Source organism: Carica papaya, chromosome 3 (assembly GCF_054855325.1).
Source record: "Carica papaya isolate Zhongbai chromosome 3, ASM5485532v1, whole genome shotgun sequence".
In the NCBI taxonomy this organism is placed as follows: domain Eukaryota; kingdom Viridiplantae; phylum Streptophyta; class Magnoliopsida; order Brassicales; family Caricaceae; genus Carica; species Carica papaya.
This window is the reverse complement of record NC_142311.1, coordinates 11,725,185-11,747,266: the sequence shown is the minus strand read 5'-3', so window position 1 is coordinate 11,747,266 and position 22,082 is coordinate 11,725,185. Positions and strand designations below refer to the sequence as shown.

The 22,082-nt window shown below is 35.8% G+C and overlaps 2 protein-coding genes across 4 annotated transcripts; one reads left to right on the top strand and one right to left on the bottom strand.

Moving 5' to 3' along the window:
- The first annotated feature begins 7,130 nt into the window (after positions 1 to 7,130).
- LOC110821863 (Chaperone DnaJ-domain superfamily protein) lies at positions 7,131 to 16,594 on the top strand. Of its 3 annotated transcripts, none has more exons than XM_022051835.2 (9): positions 7,131 to 7,280; positions 7,545 to 8,316; positions 9,595 to 11,266; positions 11,356 to 11,488; positions 11,583 to 11,683; positions 11,829 to 11,894; positions 13,941 to 14,030; positions 14,340 to 14,516; positions 16,043 to 16,594. In XM_022051835.2, the coding sequence occupies exons 2-9, from the start codon at positions 7,646 to 7,648 to the stop codon at positions 16,079 to 16,081; spliced, it is 2,949 nt and encodes a 982-aa protein (XP_021907527.2). In that variant the 5' UTR covers positions 7,131 to 7,280; positions 7,545 to 7,645; the 3' UTR covers positions 16,082 to 16,594. The 3 variants fall into 3 exon arrangements, with proteins under 3 accessions (XP_021907527.2, XP_021907526.2, XP_021907525.2); XM_022051834.2 differs by having other exon boundaries at positions 7,169 to 7,345; XM_022051833.2 differs by having other exon boundaries at positions 7,169 to 7,349.
- Positions 16,595 to 17,891: 1,297 nt separating this feature from the next.
- LOC110821731 (RPA-interacting protein A) lies at positions 17,892 to 21,794 on the bottom strand. The gene is made up of 6 exons (XM_022051661.2): positions 21,605 to 21,794; positions 21,188 to 21,280; positions 19,864 to 20,092; positions 19,553 to 19,644; positions 18,766 to 18,873; positions 17,892 to 18,136 (listed from the first exon to the last, which is right to left on the bottom strand). Exons 1-6 carry the CDS (start codon positions 21,728 to 21,730, stop codon positions 17,975 to 17,977), a joined length of 810 nt encoding a protein of 269 aa, XP_021907353.2. The 5' UTR covers positions 21,731 to 21,794; the 3' UTR covers positions 17,892 to 17,974.
- Between the last annotated feature and the right edge of the window lie 288 nt (positions 21,795 to 22,082).

The following is a 22,082-nucleotide window of genomic DNA, read 5'->3' as shown; positions in this document are numbered from 1 at the left end:
AAGTGAGGATGAAAAAATTTAAAAAAAAATTTCTGACAAAATTTTTTTATCATAAATAAAATAAACAGAGGGAGAGTAAACATGAACAAAGTATAATCTCTATTTTATTAATATGTTAAGTACATTTGTTTTAATAATCTCAAATACTCATTTTAAGTATATACTTTTAGATATATTGTACATGAATTATACTTAGATTCGTATATTTTTTAAAGACAAACTATACCTCAATTAATGTCTTTAATCTCTATATGTATACATTTTATGCGTACACATTTTGAATAAATATAGCCCACGAGTTTAATAAACTAACATATTTTAAAATAATAATAATATAATAATTTTCTTAGTATCGCATTAGTTCAAAAATAAAATATTTTAAATACTGTAAGTAATGAATGAATATTTGCGTGATAAATGAAGTTAAGAAGACAACTACAAATAGGGCAACTTAAATACAATTTTGAAAGTTTTATTAATATCCATTATGTATAAATATGATTTGAGTTATTTTAATTTTTATGTTCATAAAATATTGATTATTTAGTTAAATTGCAAATTTTAAAACAAATTATTTAGGCGAATATGATATTACATTATAATTTATAATTTTCTTTTATTAATTATCTATTTAATAAATTAAAATTAAGAATGATGAAAACAGTAAAAATATGATATTTTCATTACCAATCATAGAATTTAAAAAAACAACTTAATTAAAATTTAATCAGCATTAATCTATACATGCAATATTGAGTTTATTGGATTCAATTTCAAACAGAGATATTGGTTTGTAATTTTGTAGTCGATACATCCTATTATAATTAGGCTAATTAATTAACTAATACCGAACTTTTTTCGTTTGTTGTTTGCTTAATCATTTTAAATAAATTTTGAATGATCAATTTGAAAAGTACTCAAAAGTAAGTGATGAATTTCATAATTAAAACACATTTCATGAGAAGACAAAATTTACAAGTTTTAACTAATGCATCTTATTTGTTAGACTATTCCAACCAAATAATATATAATTAATACCAACTTTGAAATGTCTAGAAAATTTACAAACAAAAGTCCTCATATTTCATCCTTATAAAAATTATACCACCATTTTGAAAACCAATGCCATGAGTGCCCCATAACAACTTTAATGATTTTCTCTATTGAAAAGAAAGAAAAAAGCACAAACAATTTTTCTTTTTAATTTTAATGCAATATTTAATGTCATATTAGAAAAATAAAATAGTTAGTATTATTTATTCTAATAACAAATTATTAATTTAACTAAATAAAATATATCCATAAATTTTTTAAACTGAAAGATATTCAATGTGGATAATATATATTTCATTTAATAAACTCTAATTTAAATTATTTTGTTTCAAAACAAAAATATTAATAGTTGAGTTTTAATTTATTATGTGAGCTTACGTGAAAATTTCTGTGCATAAAAGATAATCAAGTTAATTAAATCTGTTTAAAATGATATGATAAGATTAATAACATTTTAGGCTGTATATATTAAATTAAAGTATAAACTTTTATGTGTAGAAATTAAATCGTTTATTTTTAATTTTGTAATATGTCAAATTATAAATAATAAAATTTAACATGTGGTTAGCATATAAATATGGTTATTGTAACGCCCACTAATTTCTTGATTTTTTTTATTTTTATTTTTATTATTAATTTTATTTAGTTTATTTTATAATTTTATTATTTTAATTGATTTATTTAATTTAATTTAATAAAAATAAAAATAATAATAATGATAAAATGGAGTAAAAATATTATTTGGATTTAATTGAAATTGATTTAGGAAAAAAATGTGAAAATTAAGATTATGGGGGTATTTTTGAAAAGAAAATCGGAAACCGGGGGGGTCAAAACGCAATTTAGAAAAATTGTGCCCCGTCAGTGCCACGTCAGCTCCCAGTCAGCAGCCCTGGCCAACCAGGACCTGCCGCGTGGCAAGACCACGTCGACCCGGGAACGGGTCACGTGGGCGATCCGCGTGCGCGCGATCGGACGACCCAGATGCGTCCCCGCGCGCACGGACGGCCCAGATTCAATCAAGTACGAACGGTCCAGATTTAATCAAAATGGACGGTTGTGATTAAAAGGCAAAAAGGTATAAATAAAACCCCCACACCTGACCACAAAAACCCTAGCCGTCTGCCCTCGCCGGAGAAGACGAACCAGACGCCGAATGAGCCGGCCGCCGCCACCCGCCGCCGCACCGGGGAGTTTTCCGACCGCCGATCGAGGTAAATTTCATACCCCCGGCTCGTTTTTCAATGCTGAGTTCCCCTGTGGCCAAATCAGAGCCAAAATCTCGGCCAAACGGCCGGAAAACACGGCCGAAACCCAGCGGCGCTGCCGTGCCCCTCCTCGGTTTTTGCCTCCGATGAGGCCCTTCCCGGCCTCCGTTTGATACAATTTTTATATCACCGTGATCACCATTCTTTTCTCTACAGGTTAATCGGAGCCAAATTACCAAAACACGAATCTCGCAGGAGAGCCGCCGCACCCGAGAGCACCGCCGCCGGTAAGCTTCGATTTTTCATAATTTTTTTGGCCCCCCGAGGGCCCTAGGGTTGTTTTATCGCAGGGACCGATGCAAGTGTAGTCGAAAACGGCCAACCCAAGGCGAATCGCCGTCACCGGAGCACGGCGGAGCCGCCGTGCCGGAATTGCGATATTGGTCGAAAGGGGCCCTGGGTCTAATTTGAGATTTTTTGGGAAACGTGCAGGTACCAGTAGTGCGTTTCAGTTCCCCAGGAAAAATTAGGGACAGCCTGCAGGCGCACTGTAGAGCCGTATTCGGACCCCGAAACAAGTAAGGACCCCTCACCCTATTTCCTATCACGGTATTAAAGTTCAATAAATGATAAAACGGTATTTCATGAATCAATAGATGTGTGAAATTATTTAAGGTCGTTAATGGAGCCCGAGTCTGGTGTGTTTGTCTGTTAGCTGTTGTTTGACCTATTTTACGGTTTTAAATGCAATATGAGTTCTGATGTTTTCATTTCATAGTTTCGTGTGCATATATTACTATTTTATTGATTATGGGTTGAATGACTGAAAACCCGATGTTGTATGTTGTCTTTCTTGGCATAAATTACTGGTTTGCTTGTTTGTGTGTGAATTGATGATGCTGACCGAGAAAAAGGGGAATGAAAGGTTATGTAAATTGATAATTGTATAATGTAGTCAGCCTGACTAGATATCCTGAGAGATGGTGGACAGACCGGGTCCGTAGGTAACCCTACCGGGATTGTGGTCTCTCATACCGGACGGGGTATGGAGACCTTATGTGTTTTGGCACCCACACCGGATGGGGTATGGGGACGGCCCGTTTCACCCTCATACTGGACGGGGTATTGAGGTTTATAGTTTTGGCGCCCATACCGGACGGGGTATGGGGACGGCCCTGGAATCTGATTACAAGTGTTAAGGGTTCACGGGTAGCGGGACTCCTATGGATCCGCATGGATACTAGTAGGCTGATGAATGAGTAAAAATATGTTGTGTAATGATTGAATTGCAAAGATGTGATAAGTATTATGTTATACAGCTCATATGATTTCATGATAATGATAATGTTATTGCTTTCGTATATTGTTTTATGAATTTTACCGAGGTAAGTAGATAGTAAAGGATTTTATTATTGATAAAAAAATTTGTTGTAAATTATGCTCCATTAGTCTTTTTGTGTTTTCTACCCACCTTTACCTCCGTGACGGTGAGATAGTGTGATGTCTTTACTGGGCTGGTGTAGTTCATTCCTTATTTAATCATTTCAGATCAGGAAGACATTGTTCCCGAGCTCGTTCCGCAGGAAGACGGCGAAGGGAACGCCTGAAGACTCCGTAGTTATATTTATAGCTTTTATTTTCGAGTTTCTCTTTTAGTTAGTTCGTTCTTTTATACTTTGAGCACGTTTTTGGTTTTAGTGTAAGGGATGTTAATCAAATTTTTATTTCGATTCCGCATTTGACCTTTTTAATACACATATTTCATTTTAAAAATTCTGGGGCCGTTACAGTTATAGTCTTCAAATTATAAGTAGTCAATCGTTTATATTATGATATTCTATTATAAAAAATATAAAGAGTGAAAAAATTCAAATGGACTACATGCTAATTTGAAAGACCAACTACATGACGTGTTATTCTTTTACATCATGACTGATTCAGATATGCTTTCGATTTAAATTACATTATTGATAGTTTAATATGAGTTTCAAAATTTATTTCACAATTTATTTTGTAAATAGTAAATTACCAAACATTAACCGAACAATTTATTTGATTCAGATATTTACGAGTAAGAAGTATTGATTTTTTTTTTTTCAAATATGTTTTGAGAGGAGATGAAAAGCTGAAAATATTTAAGAATTTTTCATATTAAGAAAAATAAAATCTTATATTGTGTATCAACTAGTTTGTTTTTAAGTTAATACTTAAATTATTTAAATTAAATGTAATATCCAGACCCGAAATTTGATTCAGAATTAATTTTAAAATTAAAAAATATATGTACATAAATATAATTTTTAAATTTTATAAATTTTTATTTAATATAAAATTAGAAAAAAATAGGTGGAAGATGAAATTAAAAATAATTTTAGAAAAAAATGGGTGAAAATTTGGGTTTAAGGGTATTTTTGGAAGAAAATTCGAAACCGGACTACGCGTGATAAAGCACACTGACTCGGTGCCACATGGGAAGCCATGCTAGTAATTTACGTACCCACGATCGGACGGTCTGAATGCGTTCCAGCGAGCGTGGACGGTACGAATCTGTTCTCTCATCAGGCACGATCAAACGATTTTGATTAAACGCGATGAACAATCCAAATTTGTTCATTCTTTAAACATGATCGTACAATCGATATCAAATCACGATGAATGGTCCAGATTTATTTTCTATTTAAATGCGATCGGACAGTCGAGATCAAACGTGATGAACCGTCCATATTTAAGAGAGACATGTATAAATATCTCACTTCACACCGAATCTAAACCCTAGCCGTCAGCCTCCCGCTAGAGAAGAAGAATCAATCACTGGAGAAAGGAGCCGACCGCCAACCCTCCGCTGCACCGGAGCCACATCTGATCGCTAAAAAATGTAAAAATTCTTTTATTCACTCAGAATTTGATTTTGAACACCCCCATGACCAACTCGGAGCAAAAGGAATGGTGGATGAGTCGAAAACTGCGGGTAAATTCCGGCGGTGCCGCCGTGAAAAAAATAAAAAATCTCATCTGATGAGCCCCTTCCCGTTTTCCGTTTCGTATGATTTTTCTACCATTGTGTTCATCGTTCTGTTTTTTATAGGTTGACCGAAGAAAAATACTCCGCCGCATCGAAAAATTTTACCGCTGGTAAGTTTTTATTTTTCGATTTTTTTCGTGCCAACCAATGCCTCATAACGTGTTTTCTTGTAGGAACAGGTATAAAACCAGTTGAAATTGGCCAAAGCTGACCAAAAATGGGCAGGCCGAGGCAAACCACGACCGCGGGCGGCGATGCTGTCGCTGGAGCACTGTGGTGCCGCCGTGTCGGAATTCTGAAATTGGCAAAAAAAAATTTTTAACATTGATTTTGGATTTTTTTTATAGATATTTTTAGGTATGTGAAGCGTGTTTTAATCTCCATAGGAAAATTCAAGAAATCCGGGGACTGCCAATAGGCGCAGCTAAAAGTTCAGTATTTCGGACACCGATTCGGATAAGAATCTATCACCTTATTCCCTGTTATGGAATTGAAGTCTAATTATTAATAATACGGTATTTTGTGTAATTTAGAAAGTTTCAAAAATTAATTACAGATTACTAATGGAGCCAAAACTGGTTACTTATTATTATTTGTCCTGTTTAACTGATTGTTTGATTTTACAGCTTTAAATGCATGGTAACATACTGAAATTGGTAAAATGATTCAGTTCTGTTTCCTTAATGTATATATTGTTTGTTTTGCATTGATTTATGGTTAAATTATGAAACTGAAAATTAAATGTAAATAAAAAATTGATTGATTAAATAAATGAATGAATAGTAGCCTTAGTAGATATTCTGAGAGATGGTGGACGAACCAGGTATATATGAAACTCTACTGTGAACGTCGTCTCATACCGGACGAGTTATCGAAGATTTGTATTTTTTACACTCATACCATACGAGGTATGGGAACGGTCTATTTTACCATCATACCGAACAGGGTATTGAATGATAATATTATTGGCACTCATAGCGGACGGAGTATAAAAACAGTTGGTTAGTTGATAATATTAAATAATAGTTTACGCGTAGTGGGATATCTCTATAGACTCCTACGGATACCAATAATTAAATAAAAAAAGAAGTTTGTTATTTGTACTTATTTAAAAATGAGATTGAAATGTTATTTGAAAAAATCTCACAGCGGTAAGCATGCAATAAATGATTTTACTTATAATAAATGAATTTACTTAAATTAAGAACTCTATTTATTAGCTTTATAATTTTTACCAACTTTCATTTTCTATATCGGTGAGTAGTGTGATATTTTTACTGAGTTAGTGTAGCTTGTCTCTTCATTAACTATTTCATATAAAGATGATCAAGACCCAGATCCCGATCAATTAGAGGGTTGTGAATAATTTACCACCCGGACTCTTTCAAGAGCTAGTGAAGGTTGTCCTAAGATGTTCAGTTATTTACTTCTCGTTTATTTATTTTATTTTCATTTATTCTTTTATAAAGCACATTTCCGTATTCTTATTTAGTATTCTAAATTATTGTGTAAGAAATGTAAATTTTAAGTTTATTATTTCGCTTTTGTATTCAATTTATATATTTACCTCATTTTAAGTTCCGAACGTTACATTAAATCATATAATGAAACTATATTTATTTATCATCAGCTAAAGGGGAAAAGAAACAAAAGAATACTAGTGCGTCTTGTTGTTTCCTTTGTATCAAAAAAACAAAAGGAGCATCACAATAAAATAATGTCAACCACATGGACTATAAACCTTAATGGGGTTTAAACTGAGGGGTGTAATCCTAAAATACCAACAAAAATTTGGGCATTTTTTGTGAATTTAATAATTTGTTGGGCCTTCAATGGAAAATAAAGAAAAGTACAAAATCAAAGCAATATCAACTAAACATTTCTTTCTTCCTTCCAGAAGGAAAAAATAGGTGAAGATTAAGGGATCCGGGAGCCGGACGGAGGAGGAAGAAGAACAAGAAGAAAGAAACACAGAAGAACAAAGAAAAAACAAAGCAGTTATTACAGTTTCTTTCTTTCTTTCTTCCTGAAATCACAGATTGATTTTACAGAGAGAGAGAGAGTTAGTATGTTTTTTTTTTCTTTTTAGCTACTAAAAATAATAGCTATTAGTATTAGTCACTTGATTATTACTATTATTATCTCGCTGATTTTTGTGTGTTTTGATCTAGTTATTTGATAATTGATTATTTACCTTACATTTTGTTTCCCAACTTTTCTGTACGTCCATGGCTCCGCTTCTCATCTACTTCTCTTATCAGATCTGAAGACTTTTCAGGGAGAAACAGAAAAAGTATTTTAAATTTCAAAGTCTACACCCGCGCAGATCGATCGGAAAATTTAAGCACCGGAATAAAAATCCATGGATGATTTTCCGGGTATTTTAGCGAGGGATTTCGGGTTCAAACCACAAGGCAAATCGGCACCGATGGCACCCCCTCGTAATTCCCCATCAGGTGGTCTTGGCAACTATTCTTCTACCCCTAATTTCGGGCTCGGATCCTCTGCTCCCGATTTCACCCTATCGTCATCGGCCTCTAATCGGAGTAAGTCGAATTCGAACCCCATTTTCGACGATCAAGATGGCGGGGGGGACGGCTTACTATTCAACGACGTCTTCGGTGGGCCTCCCAAGTACGGTTCCGCCTCGGATTCTCGCACGACGCAGTCATCGACGGCGTTTGATTACGATTCCATCTTCAAGGACCGGGGAGCGCCGGCAGCATCTAAATCCTCGTCGATGCCGGTATACGACAAGCCGGTCTACGACGAAGACATCTTCGAGGGTTTACCCGGGGTGAAGAGTTCGTCGGCATCGGCCACCTCGGTTAAATACGAGGACGTTTTCTCTTCGATCTCGTCGCCTCCTACGTCTCGGCCGCGGAAGCAGGAAAATTCGGCTTTTGACGATCTGCTGGGCGGTTTTGGTAAGAAAGAAACCGAATTGAGGAAGACTGAGAAGAAGGAAACCTCAACGGCTTTCGATGATTTGATACCTGGCTTTGGTGGCGGCAGCTCAGCAACTGGCTACAGGTATTTTCACAATTTATTTTTTGATAGCTAAAACGAGGTCACATTGTGTTTATGCTTGAAACTGAGCTTTGATGAATTTCTGAAGTAAGTAGGTAATGTCAAGTTCTAGTTTTTATCAGATGCCGCACAAATGATTCTGCCCCAGATACTTTATTAGCTGACTTAGAGCTTTACCAAAGCAATATATGCTGGGTTAATTCTGGTTTAGTGGCATGGTTGCTTAATTTGAGCTTTTAGCGGTGACATAGTTTAAATGGCATCAGAATGAATTCTAGGAAGTTAATTAACGACTACTTTTCATGCATTTATATGTTTTCAACACCAGTCCGTCTGATACGTGAATATATATCAGATTCACTGTTGAACTCGAGACATGTAAGTATCAAATGAAGAGCTCTATATGTTTGGTTTTGGGAATTTTAAATCAAGTATGGATTATTCAAATCGTTCACTTGAATCTTTGTAATATATTACAATTAGGTTCATTTTTCACTCTATGATACCAAGATAGTAATTTGTTGTTAGTGCTACATGTTTAAATGCAAATATTTTCATGTCCATTTAGTTCTCTCTTATTAATATTTAAATGACTTTAACATATTGTTTGCAACATTTGAAGTGGGTTCATGTGATGTTTAGAAACTTTCACCTTCAATGATTAAATTTAATCTTCATATTGATCTTCAATAGTCAGATTGATGTGTCAAGTTTCTGGATCTTATGGTAAGCCCATGAAAGTCTATTAAATTTGTCTGTTCCTTGTGTCAATGAAATACATTGTAGCAAAATTAGTCTCTACCAGAAATACTTCATGAACTTATACAATTCGATATACAACTTTTTTCTTCGTCTTTTTTGTCCATACTGTTTTTTTCCTCCTCTTCTTTGAGCACGGAAGAGCTGTCCTTATTTCCTTTTATTTGTGAGAAACTGTTATTCCTAGTAGCCTGAAGCCTAACATGGAGTTGCTTATGAGAATAGGAAATAATTCACCAGTGTAATTAATCATGTTTTACTTGAAAAAGTTTAGTAGGATTTATAGCTTGCTCGGGTTTAAAGAAAAAAGTAAAAGTATGTGTATGTACTTGTGGGACATCTGGATTCTCTGCATTCTAGGTCCCTCAATTTCTTTCCATGAAAACTGGAAGCAGATGAGCGTAACTATTTTAAAAGGCCACTCAATTTCTATATTTGTTTACTTTCTATTGCTTACTTTTTTGTTTGTGCAACTATTGCACTTGCTTGTTCCTCAGTTGAATATCTCCTTTTATTTCACAGGTCAACTTCTGAGCCTAGTTGGTCACAAGAACCATCTTCTGATTCAAGTAAGACAGACCCCAAGATGATGGAAGACCCATTTGTGGTCTTAGAGTCAACAACATCTACCACAGCTCCTTCCTCAGGGTTGTTCACTGATCCATTGGAACATATTAACAAATTCAGTAGCTCTGGGAGCAGTAAAGCAGATCGTTCATCTCCACATGTAGGTGTATTTGATGATCTAGATCCTCTTGAAAATTTTGGAAAATCTAAACCTGAGATTAGTAAGAGAGGTCAGGATAAGAATCATCTAAGGACTGAAAGTGTGAGTGGTACACAATCTCCAGTTGAAAATTTTGAGAGCCACTCTCAAAAGAAAGTGCCTGTTAATGCTTTTCAGGATTCTTATCAAATGCCATTTGATGTGTCCTCTGTCTCTGGTGGACAAGCTGCTTCTCCATACATGAATGGCGGTCCAAATGAGACGAATTCACAGGTCAATACAACTCCAAGGTCAGATGAGTATTTTGAGTCATCTGATGATGTCTGGCTTACCGTGTCAGAGGTCCCTCTTTTTACACAACCTACCAGTGCTCCACCACCTTCAAGACCTCCCCCTCCAAGACCAACCCGATCTTCGAAGTCAGATGCAGGTTCTGTTACTTCTACAAATACAAGAAAGAAGATCAATGAGTATTCGTCCTTCCAGAATTCCACTCAGTATCCATATAGCCCTAATTCTGTCCGTGCTTCTACAAGGGACCCTGTGGCATCTCAAATAGATGAACTTGAGGATTTTGGTATGGGTAGGACTCAAAATAATATTAATGAATATGCTGATGCCTTTTCTGGTGAAGATATGGGTACAAATTCTATGGCTGCTGCATCTGCTGCCGCCATGAAAGAGGCCATGGATAAAGCAGAGGCCAAATTCAGGCATGCCAGGGAAATGAGGGAGAGAGAGTATTTAAAGACTACTAGAAGCAAAGAAGGTGTTCAATTGGATAAAGATGATTCTCAGGAAAGAGAACTTAGAGAAAAACAAGAGAGATTGGATCATGAAAGGCAACAAAGGGAAAGGGAGGAGGAAGAGAGAGAACAACAGAGGAGACTTGAGAAAGAGAGGGAAAGAGAGGAGAGAGAAAGAGAGCAAAGAAGGCTTGAGAAAGAACGGATGGATAGGGAAAGGGAATTGGCCAGGCAAGCAGTGGAAAGGGCTACTAGAGAAGCACGTGAAAGAGCGGCAGCTGAAGCACGTGAAAGGGCAGCAGCGGAGGCACGAAAAAGAGCTGAAAAGGCTGCTGTCGAGAAGGTAGCTGCCGAAGCTCGAGAACGTGCGGAAAAATTTGCAGTTCAGAGAGCTCAAGCAGAAGCTCGTGAAAGGGCAGCAGCAGAGGCAAAAGAAAGAGCTGAAAGGGCGGCAGCAGAAGCAAGAGAAAGAGCTGAAAGGGCTGCAGCAGAAGCAAGGGAGAGGGAAGCACGGGAGAGAAATGAAGCACGTGTTAAGACAGAACGAGCTGCAGTAGAAAGGGCTGCTGCAGAGGCTCGGGAGAGGGCAGCTGCCGAGGCTCGAGAAAGAGCTGCCGCTGCAGCAAGGGCAAATCAACAAAAGAATGAAAATGATCTCGAATCATTCTTTAGTATGGGCTCTCGACCAAGCAGTGCGCCTAGGCCAAGGGCCAACTCTTCAGTGAGAACCTTGGGCTGGAATCTCTCTTTTCAAGTTTGAAGTTGTTGCCATAGATTCCACAGTTACACTTCACTCTATTTTGGTTGCAGGATCCTGTATTTGATACCCAGAGTAAGGGAGGCCCTGAAGCAGCTCGCAGAACATCTGTTGGCACCTCAACTAGCATGAGGAAAGCATCTTCAACTGCTAATATAGTCGATGATCTATCTTCAATTTTTGGAGGTACTAATATTTGTGAGACGTGATTAGTGTTGCATATGTAGTTTTCATCTCATTGATTTGTTAAATAAACTGAATTTGTTACCTTTGTTAAAAGCTGCTCCATCCCCAGCTGGAGAGTTCCAAGAAGTTGAAGGGGAAACTGAAGAAAGACGAAGAGCCAGGCTGGAACGTCACCAAAGGACACAGGAGCGGGCTGTATGTTTCTATTTAACACCATTTTACCTATCTTTTCTTATCCTGTATAAGGGAACGAAAGTGCATTACATGCTGCATTAAGTGTAAAAATTCTGTGCATGGTTGCCTTTTCTCTCAAATTATAAATACTGGATGATATGTTCAGGCAAAGGCTCTGGCTGAGAAAAATCAACGTGATCTCCAAGCCCAAAGAGAACAAGCTGAGAGACATGTAAGTTGGTTCTGGATAGCATTTTTCCTTTCTCTTGGTATTTCTTCTCTACCCTGCTGCCTTACTGTTTCTTCCGTTTCTCCTGAAAGTAGGATTCTGTTATTGTGCTTTAATGATTGTGGTTCCCAGCTGTTCAGGTTTCTTGCTTCAGCTCCACCACTAACTAAAATATGTTCTAGAGTATCTTTTTTTTTTCTAAATATAAACAGTAAAGTATATTACTATAGGGACCAATGAGGTGTCGATGTACAAAAATTTACATGTCGATCAAATTATCCACAAGGTTCGATAAATCTTCTAAAGAATAAAAAAGATGATCCTGTATAAAAAAACCAAGGGTTTGGATTCTAAGTATATAAAAACCATCAACATGAGTAGTTTATGAGGCATAATGCCCAATAACTAGTTCAAAGAAGATGGTACTTTATGAGGCATTAAGTTATACGTGTGTGGGTATCGTAATTTTGATTATTTTATGTTAAAAAATAAATGTGTATCTGTGCAGAAAGTATCTCATGAGTTATTAATTTCTTTTCTTAGGGTAGAATTGAAAAACTGAATCAATATTCAAGTTTGGTTTATGGGAGTTTATGCAAATTTGTCCTTGGATGGTGTTTTGACTTTCTGTTGCGAATGTCATTGTGGCTTGAAATGTTAGTTATCTTAGCATTTCTATGTTGCAATTACCACTTTTTAGAAATGGTGGTGTGAATCTTGGTTCTAATAGAACTACTTTTATTTTGTCAAACCACTAGCTACTTATAAAAGTAAAAAGTGAATATTTCTACCACTAAATAGTCAACATTTTTCTTTTGCTCCTTGTATAATATGCATGTAGATGGGTAATGAGGAATGATTACTTAGGGAAACTGTATGTTTGTTGGCAGTGTCCTTTTTTGCAGTTAGACAAAAGCGCTCTTCTCTTCTCATTCTAAAAAACTTGCATAAAGGGATAACCTTTTATGAAGGTCCTCATGTATCGGGATTTCTTTTACTGGGATGAAAAAAAAAATTGAATTGTTGCTTCTCGTATTTGGATGTTTAAGAAGTAGACAAAAAATGAATAACAAAAAGATTTCTATCCCATGTCATGATGGGGAATGGGCCTGAGTACGTCCTGATTTGAGGCATGGATCTGGGCATGACCTGGAACGGAGTCCCGGCATGACTTGACTTTGGGGATACTCCTGCCTGGGGGGAAAAGCTAAGCAGGTTCTAGAATACTGTCCTAGCATGGTCGAGCCTGGGCACAGTCCTGCCAGAGACATGTTCTTCCTTTGGACACCACTCCTAGCTTTGTCCTCGACCGACTCAGTTGGTCTGTCTCGCAGCGTCATTAGAACTCAAAATTTCTTTGCACAAAAAAAATACTGAGAATGGCATGTCGGTTACATGCCCCTATTACTGTTAATGCTAAAATGTTAAGGAACTTGAGTGCTCTTTTGCCGCGTTGTTGAGAGCTTCTGTCCATTATCTTATTCCCCTTCTCCACTAAAGAGAAAGCACAAAAAAAAATTGTTGATTTTCTTATCTTATGTATCTGTTTTTGTACTCTCAGTATTAAATATTTGTTTTGATGTCCTCTTATTGATTGGAAATATATTTGTGAAGAAAGAGTATAGCACTGAATTATTACGATCTTTTTTCTTTAGGAAAATAAAAGATTGTGAAAACCAACCTGTTCTTGAAAACTTTTTTCCAAAGCCTTCAGAAGTGCCTACAAATCATAAAACTTCCAACCTCGTATTCATTTCCCCAATAGAATTAAAAGTGTTCTATTTGTTTCTTAGGGAAGATGGTAAGGATATGAGAGAGAGAGAACTGATAATTTTTTCATGCGAAAGAGGGATCAGGGGTTGGTTGGCTGGGAAGAGGAATAGTAAAAAATAGTTCATATGCTCGACTTGTACTACAGAAGGTTTTATGCCCGAAAGGGGATGGATCAGTATTTCGGTTTGACCCCATTTTCTCTTGTTAATGGACTCTCCTTTTTTTTTCTTTATCATCTTTTAGTTGCACAGTATTTAATGCTGATTCTACTTTCAGAGGATTGGTGAAACTCTGGATATTGAGATCAAGCGTTGGGCTGCAGGGAAGGAGGGGAATTTACGTGCTCTGCTCTCAACATTGCAATATGTACGTTTTGTTATTTATCTTGTATTGTGTATCCTCTGTCGTATTTGGTTTACTTGTTTGCTAGACACTTTCCCCCTGTATTACTACTTTGATTACAAATGTATTTATATGCTTTTTAGTCTCCCAAAGTTATTTCATAATAATGATTTCTTTAGGTTTTTCTGATTTACACCTTCATTTGGAAGTTTTTTTATTTAATTTATTGGGTTTTCTTTGGAGAAATAAAGAAAAAATGAAGGATAATTATTTTGGTACGGAGGGAGTATAGCTTTGCTGTGATTATCTTTAATCTAATTTAACTATGAACAGGTGCTTTGGCCAGAGTGTGGTTGGCAGCCTGTTTCTTTGACTGATTTGATTACCGCTGCATCCGTTAAAAAAGTTTATAGAAAGGCAAACTTATGTATTCATCCTGATAAAGTGCAACAGAAAGGTGCCAATCTTCAGCAGAAATATATCGCTGAGAAGGTGTTTGACTTGCTTAAGGTACATTTTTTGCTTGAATTTTTATATCATTTAAACATTACCATAAAGGATGTTGTTAATAAGGCTTCAATCATGTTGATCATTACTTTTTTGCATGTCCATGAGGTGGATTTATTTTTCCTTGCCTTTACCTGTGGAGAAATGTACTGGTTAGCTGGTCGTTTTTACCCTGAATAAAAGTAGTTAAGGTTTGGTGGTCGAATAGGATAGGACATAGTGAGCTAAGGATTTAATTTATGTTTAGGGTGGTTGATTAAGGAGATAAACAGGATAATGCAATTGTCCATAATACTCTTATGTTCGCTATTACTATGGAATTTTAAAATGTAGTAGTATAATAATAATAGATAAATGCCTGCTGCCTATGACATTTGATCTATGGTTTATAAATTATTGGGTTTAAACTGGGTTGTGGCTGGGAGTGTGAGGGAGGAGTTGTGGACTTGGGATGGGGTGTGTAAAAAGAACAAATTGTTACGGTTAATTCCACTTTCTATTTTTTGGGTTGTTTGGAAGGAAAGAAACTTGAGAGCTTTTGAGGGTATTAAGAAAGATTTTACTGCTATTAGAGATACTTGGATCCACTCTTTTGGTTCTATGCTTTTGGGTCATGATATTAGAGAGCTTGAGGATTTTGTAGCTGTCTTTGATCTTTTGATTGACTTGTAATTACTTATATATGGGTGTACCCACTTGGTACTTTGTTAATAATACTGTCTTACTTTTCTTTTTAAAAAAAAGATAAATGCAATAAATTTAATATTCAAAATTTTTAAGTGTAATTTTATTTTTCAAGAACAAAATTAATTTTTAAGATTATATTTTTAAAATGAAGTATGTTTTAAGGGGAAAAAAAACTGTCCTGGCTGCTAATCGCACTAGAGGGCTGCTGTCAAATGCTTTCAGTTTCTGGCAAGACATGCCTCCACGACCAGCAATTTGACAAAACCAATTCCACCACACAGTGGTTCCCGATGGAGGATGTGTTGGTCTCCAATGAAGGGTGTGAAGATTTCTGGTGGCTGAAGGGATGGTGATAGAATATGGTGTTCTATAATTAATTTGAGCATAAAGGGTAGATATGAAACAGGAAAAGAAACTAGAGCATAATATAGTCTTTACTACTATTCTTAAAAAAAAAGGTATTTTCTAGTCAAACCCAGGCGGGCAATAGTTATTCGCTATTATCACCCTGGAGGCTGACTGGAGTGCTGGCTTTCCCTTTGCAGGGGAGATGAACTTCCTAAACACCAAGTGAGGTGTGTAAAATTTTCTTAACCATCCTACCCGGTGTGATTGGTGGGGCTTAGAATCTAAGTACCACAAAGGTGGAAAGAATTACCTAGGGTCTAATTGTTGTGAGGCAAGTTTGAGATGAAATGTGAAAATGTAATGTAAATGAATATATTTTAAGATAATTAACGAGGATTCTCTTCCATGGAGAATATTGTTGCTTGTCAAAATGCCATATGTGTGCTGTTTACCCTATTGATATTTAACCGTTTCTTATCATTATGTTAAATTAGGAGGCCTGGAACAAGTTCAATTCAGAGGAGCTTTTTTGAAATTTTCTGGTTATTCTCCTGCGAGTTGGTTGGCAAGTACACTATTCCTTGGGGTGGAAAATGTTTGATGGCTATGGCAGATCAATTCTCTCATCTGCTGTGATTGTACGCTCTGATTGATCCTGCATGGTATAGGCTGATTAAAGGGCCTAAGGAGCTTCTTTTGTAGCTGCTGAGATGACGGGCATCGGGAAGTGAATTGTCTTGGAGGTTGCTGTAAATTAAAGGTTCCTAGCTTTTGCATCCTGAAGTTGGAAGCTGTTGTTACATTGTTGGTATAGAGTATTAATTTGGCACGAGCGGGACATCTACTCAACAGAATATAAGGGGATTTTTTCTTTTGTGTTAATTCTTTTACAGTACTTATTATGTGGTTTTCTTTTCCCCTTTTCCATCATATATTCAATGCGTACGGTGTTTGTTGATATCTAGACGCACTATGAGCTCTGTATGATTGTTGCATTGATGACTTGTCTTCAATGATTCAAATATATAATTTTTTGTTTCATGTTAGTTAAGATTCAATCTTAAAGATTTTCCCATTTCTTTGCTTAATGCTCGGAACAAAAAAATTGCTTTATTGTGGTAGAAAAAATTTCTTCTGTTGGGGAATGTGATTGGGTTGTTCCAATTTGATTTACTGGGTTAATGTTTATGACACTGGGGATTTTGGGGGGAGGGGACAATGATATTGGTCAAGAACTGCATTTGCATCAGGTTCGAAGGAATATCTTCCTTCCCAAATTCAACCCCAGTAACAGCACATCAGAAATTATCAGCAAGGGGAGAAAAGGGGTGGGATGAAATTAGCAAGCTACATTTTAATATCAGAAGTTAATGGGAGAGCCTTAATAGGATTATGACTTACGACCACTGCATTCCACAATAATAGATTGAAACCCATATCCTTGGCGGCAAGAATCAAGTCAGGACGGATTGCTCTGGCTTCAGCCACCTCTAAGTAAGAAGAGCCATCACAGCACTTTGCTGCATGGAAACACACTAATCTAGGAGAATTCTGGAGAATTACGCCTGAAGCAGCAAGCTAAAATTAGGCCCCGATGAACCAGTATTGAGCATTGAGTTTCACATAAGCATCTGTTTCGGAGATGGTTTCAAAGTAGTTGAACTAATGTTGAAGGAAAATTCTAGCAAGTGCTCTGCTAGACTGGCATCATTCTTTTTTCAGTAAGCTACAAAGGGGTCGTAATTCTCAAACATGAATTTTCAAACACTTCCAGCAAGTTCATTATGCAAGAGTGAATTTTATTTAACATAACAAATAACCTTAAAAGATTGGGAGGGTAACAGATAATCTATCATCGGTGGAATGGCAAGTGAATTCCCTCGCGGTCAGGGAGCAAAATCTGAACAATGATCTGCCTCATGATGTTCCCACGAATAATTTGATACCTGATCAGCAACCAGGAAACACTGAAAAGATCAGGATGTTTTTTTTATCCCAGCCGAAGAACAAGATTCTGGCTATTTCCTTTGTTGATGGCAATTCGCAACTGTGAATACAAGCTTACAGACATTTATTTGCTCTAAAGTAATTAAAATACTAACCAAGTATAAATGATTAGATTTTTTCACATTAATTAATTATAATAAACTAAATAATTAGAAATGTTTTAATTAGCAATATCAAAGCCCACGTTCTATTCCATTTTCCAGATGTTCTAATACACTTCCCGGCAATGGATAGAGGGCAGGAGTATTGTGAAGGAAACTGTGTTTTCCCATCGTTTGTATTTGTACGGATCCCCGAACTAGGTGACCAACCAGTGTGGAGCTACTGAAAGTACTGTTTTGGAAATAAGTGAAAAATGAATTCATAATACTAGCAGGAAAACTAAAGAATTTCCTTCAAAGAAAAAATAAAAGGAAGAGCTATACGATGATCTCAAATATACTGCAACCCTCACAAAATATGTACAATGCAGTTATATTAAAACGAGTCTCAATACAAAACCGTGGTTTCAAACTGCAGCCCTTCTCAAAATGTTCTGCAAGAGCTTCTGCCAATCGGTCCCTCAAAGCATCCAAGTTTACCTGAAACAGTAATCCAAGGCATGCATTTTAGCCAGCCAAATAAAATAATCAATATCGCCTGCCTACATGTCCATTAACAACATACTATACAGAGCAACACATAAACCAAATAAACCCCAACCAGTGAAGACATGAAAAACTAAAATAAAGAACTAAATTGCATAGATTAACTTTCTTCGTATTTTTGTGGCTAAGAAACCAAGATAAAATCCTAGCTAGAACAAACAGCTTGAAGATCATAGCCTGCAAGTTAAACAGGGAAGCACTATAGCAAAGAAAAAGAACACTCTAGCTGTCAACCAGGATCATCACTGCCACAGAAAAGGCTTCAAACGCAGTATAACAATCTTCACACTAGGGATTCTCGTAACCAGAAATTTTCCTATTTCAGAGACCGAAACCTTATTGACTGAAAACAGAGCAAGAAAAAAGCATGTATATCGAGTATCTAGTCAGAAACTAAGAGGTATGCACTGATACTTCAGGAGACAATATTGATTGATGGTTAATAGTAAACATTCAAATAGATAACTCCCAAGAGGGAAGTAAAAAAGGGAATCCAACAGAATATAGAAAGTGGTTAGCAGGCAACAAAATAAGATAATAAGATCAAGTGGAGATAGTGGCACCTCATTGTCTTTGTTGAGCTGAAGTTCACAAACAGTGCAAAAGATAAGCCGATGGTTCTCTTGCAACTCTCCTCGCTTACAAATGGGACACCAAGTCTGCTTATGTACCTAGCACAGACATCATAAAACATCATTGCCCTCAATAAAGTATACTGGATCTAAGAAAGAAGTTTCAAATATCTTCCACTGTGTGATATTGAGACATGAAGCATGAACGGAATCTATTCAGAAGCAAATACTGAAACTTTATATTCTAATGTATCAATAGACAAACAATACACTTGAGTTCTTGAATTACTGTCTGACATTTCAATCCTTTCAAGTCATCTTATGATTCTTGATGATAAACATTAACCACCATTCCTCCAAAAAAGGAAAAAGAAAAGGAGTTTATACTTTCAGTATGACAAAGATATTCTACAAAGACATAGGAAGTAAAAGTGCAAAGGTAACTAACTTTTCATACTCGACTACACTTGCATTAAATTGCAGTGGCAGTCTGACCTAGACAGGCTACAGACAACTTAACTTTCAGGAAGGAAGAGTAGGAAATAGAACCTTCACCTGAACTGAGAATACGTTACATAGAAGTATCTCTTGCTTCTAAATAAGACATCTCTCTATGATTTATTTATTTATTCTGTTGGGGGAACGGTGGAAGGTTGGTGTGTTATATCATGTTCCAACTGAAAGTTTATTTTTCTTAAATGTGTGATAATAGATGTATCACACACACTTGTCTAAGATACTGGTGAAAAAATCTTTGACTGCAGGAAAACCTCCTTACCTGCTCATCATTCAATTGCATATTCTCATAAACCGCACGAGCCAAGTACTCATCTTCTTCATCTTCCCAAGTTCCAACCAGATTGTCTGGTTCTGCAAAGAGGGAAAGGAGAAATTTAACTTCATAAAAACTACTTCAACCTGATAATCTCCTAATAAATGCTGATAACGATTGATGAATGCACTAGAGCTAAAAATCTTTTTGGTCATTAGATCATTTTGAAAATTCCTTGCTCTACCCACTGGCTAGTATCTTTCTTTCTTTCTTTTATTTTTTTTAATTTTTTTTTGTAAAAAGTAATCATGTTTCACCTTTTCTTGTTGGTTCTGCTCCCAGATCCTCATAAAATATCCGTTGCATTTCTAATAGTATCTCTTCACATTCACCTTCATGAGCACTATGAAGGCCATCATATTCCCATAACATATCGTCAGTATGAGGGGTTGAAGTAGAGATTTCCAAACATTCTGCTAATGAAGAATCCTTGATCTTTTTCAATTCATCAGAAACAATATTCTGGAAAGCAGACTTGATCAAATCCTGAAATCAGCAAGAATGAATGAATAGGTTACTTCATGATTTTGTGAAGAAAATTTACATCAACGAGACCTGAATGACAAGGAAAATAAGAAAAAAATTAACCACTGAAAATGAGCAACCAAAGGAAAGAGAGCAGGGCATGCACCAAGAACCACAGTTTATGCAGACTCCATTTCTAATACCAAGAAACACTAAGTTCTGGTTGGTTCAATTTCTATCCTAACCTTTTTACTTATTTGTCGAATATTTTTTATATGTAACATTCATGTTTTAATAAATTCCAGTTTTACCTTGAATCCCTTTGGAGATGAATTTCTAATTCTTACTTGATTAGGTAGGAAAAAACCATCATCTCTAAAAAATGTTAGGAATAAAACTGATTTAAATATAAAAGCATGATGAATTCTATATAGGAAAAAAATTGACTTTAAATATAAAAAACATAACAAATTCTATATATCAAGCATGTTCTAGCCATTAAGTAAATATTTTGAATGAGAGTTGAATCAAACTGGCTGGAAGAGTGTGAAAATTAAAAAACAAACAGAAAGTTACATACAACTACAAACCTAAGTAGGCGTATCCCCAAGTCAAAAATCATTGTTAGGAAGAATGCCATCTGATATCAGCAAAAGAAATGGTTGTATGATCTTAATGGGCCTCTGGTTTAACTCCTGAACGCTGTCCTGTTCCTTAGTTATAAGAATATTCATGGTGTATACAGTTGGATTATATTTTCAATAATCAAATAAATTTGACTCCTATCTTGTTGTTCTTTAAATAACATTTAACTCCCGTTAGGTAGAAATAAAAAATCCACTTACCTCGAATTAAATTAAAGTATTAATTGATCTCAATTTCATTCAAACCTTAAAGAGTGGGAAGAAATAATAATGCGACAAGCTATTCAGTATACTAGCTTAAAAATTCATCTCTGAGAGAAATGTAACTCGAGATAGTTTTCATTCAACTGCATTGTCAGCAAGAATAGCCCATGCAGCCATGGCTGAGCACACTAGACGATCAATTACAAAACAGATAAAGAGAAAGAAATTGGTATTGATGTACAAAGCAAATAGTTGGCAAGATAAGAACCTTATGATCTAGAGATTGAGAAGTCGGCGACCTCATTTTCCAAAGCAAACTTGTCCTATCCTCTCGAACCCTTCTGTAACAGTTTTCTCTTAGCTACATCAACATTCCAACAACATTTGAATCAATAACCGCGCACAGCGGAGATTTTAATTATAATGAAAATAATTCAGTGGAAAGTTAACCACTAAAAGTAAAAAAAACATCTCAGTTATCTCAAAAATAAAAACCAGAAAGCGAATATCCACGATAAAGCAAACAAGTAGCAACAGCACAGCAGACCAATTTCATATCAAGAATGCCAAAGAAATTGCATCTTGAAGTTCGGAAATGACCAATATGTTTGAAATTCTCTTAGTCAGAGAAAACAAAAACAACAAGAATTGAAGAGAGAGAGAAATTAGAAGGGAAGAGAGGAACCTTGTCTTTCCATATTGAATACTTGTTAAAACGAGACTGGTTTTTAAGAGAAAGTCGGTTTTGGTTTTGAGTCGTGCCTGCGCCATATTTATTCATTCCGTCGCTTCCTGTCTCAGTTTCCTCCATGAGAGCGACGCCAACAACAGAAATTGGGCGTGCAGACAGAGGAATCAGAAAAAGGAATGCAGAGAGGTGAAGCGTGCCAGAGAATTCGTCGGCAACATGGGCTTTTCTCAATTCCTTGATGGGCTTGGTTTTGGGCTTTCATTCGGCTTTTAGAATAATTTTCTTTTTAATTTGTGTGAATAGTATTTAATTTTAAAATTTTTATGCCTGAAATATAATTTTGTTCACTACACAAATTAGTATTAAAAAATATAATAATAATAATACAAAAAGTAAAATAAAAATGATATTAAGTTTAAAATTTTTAAAATATTTATTTATTTATAAGACTTATAAATAATAAAAACTAAAA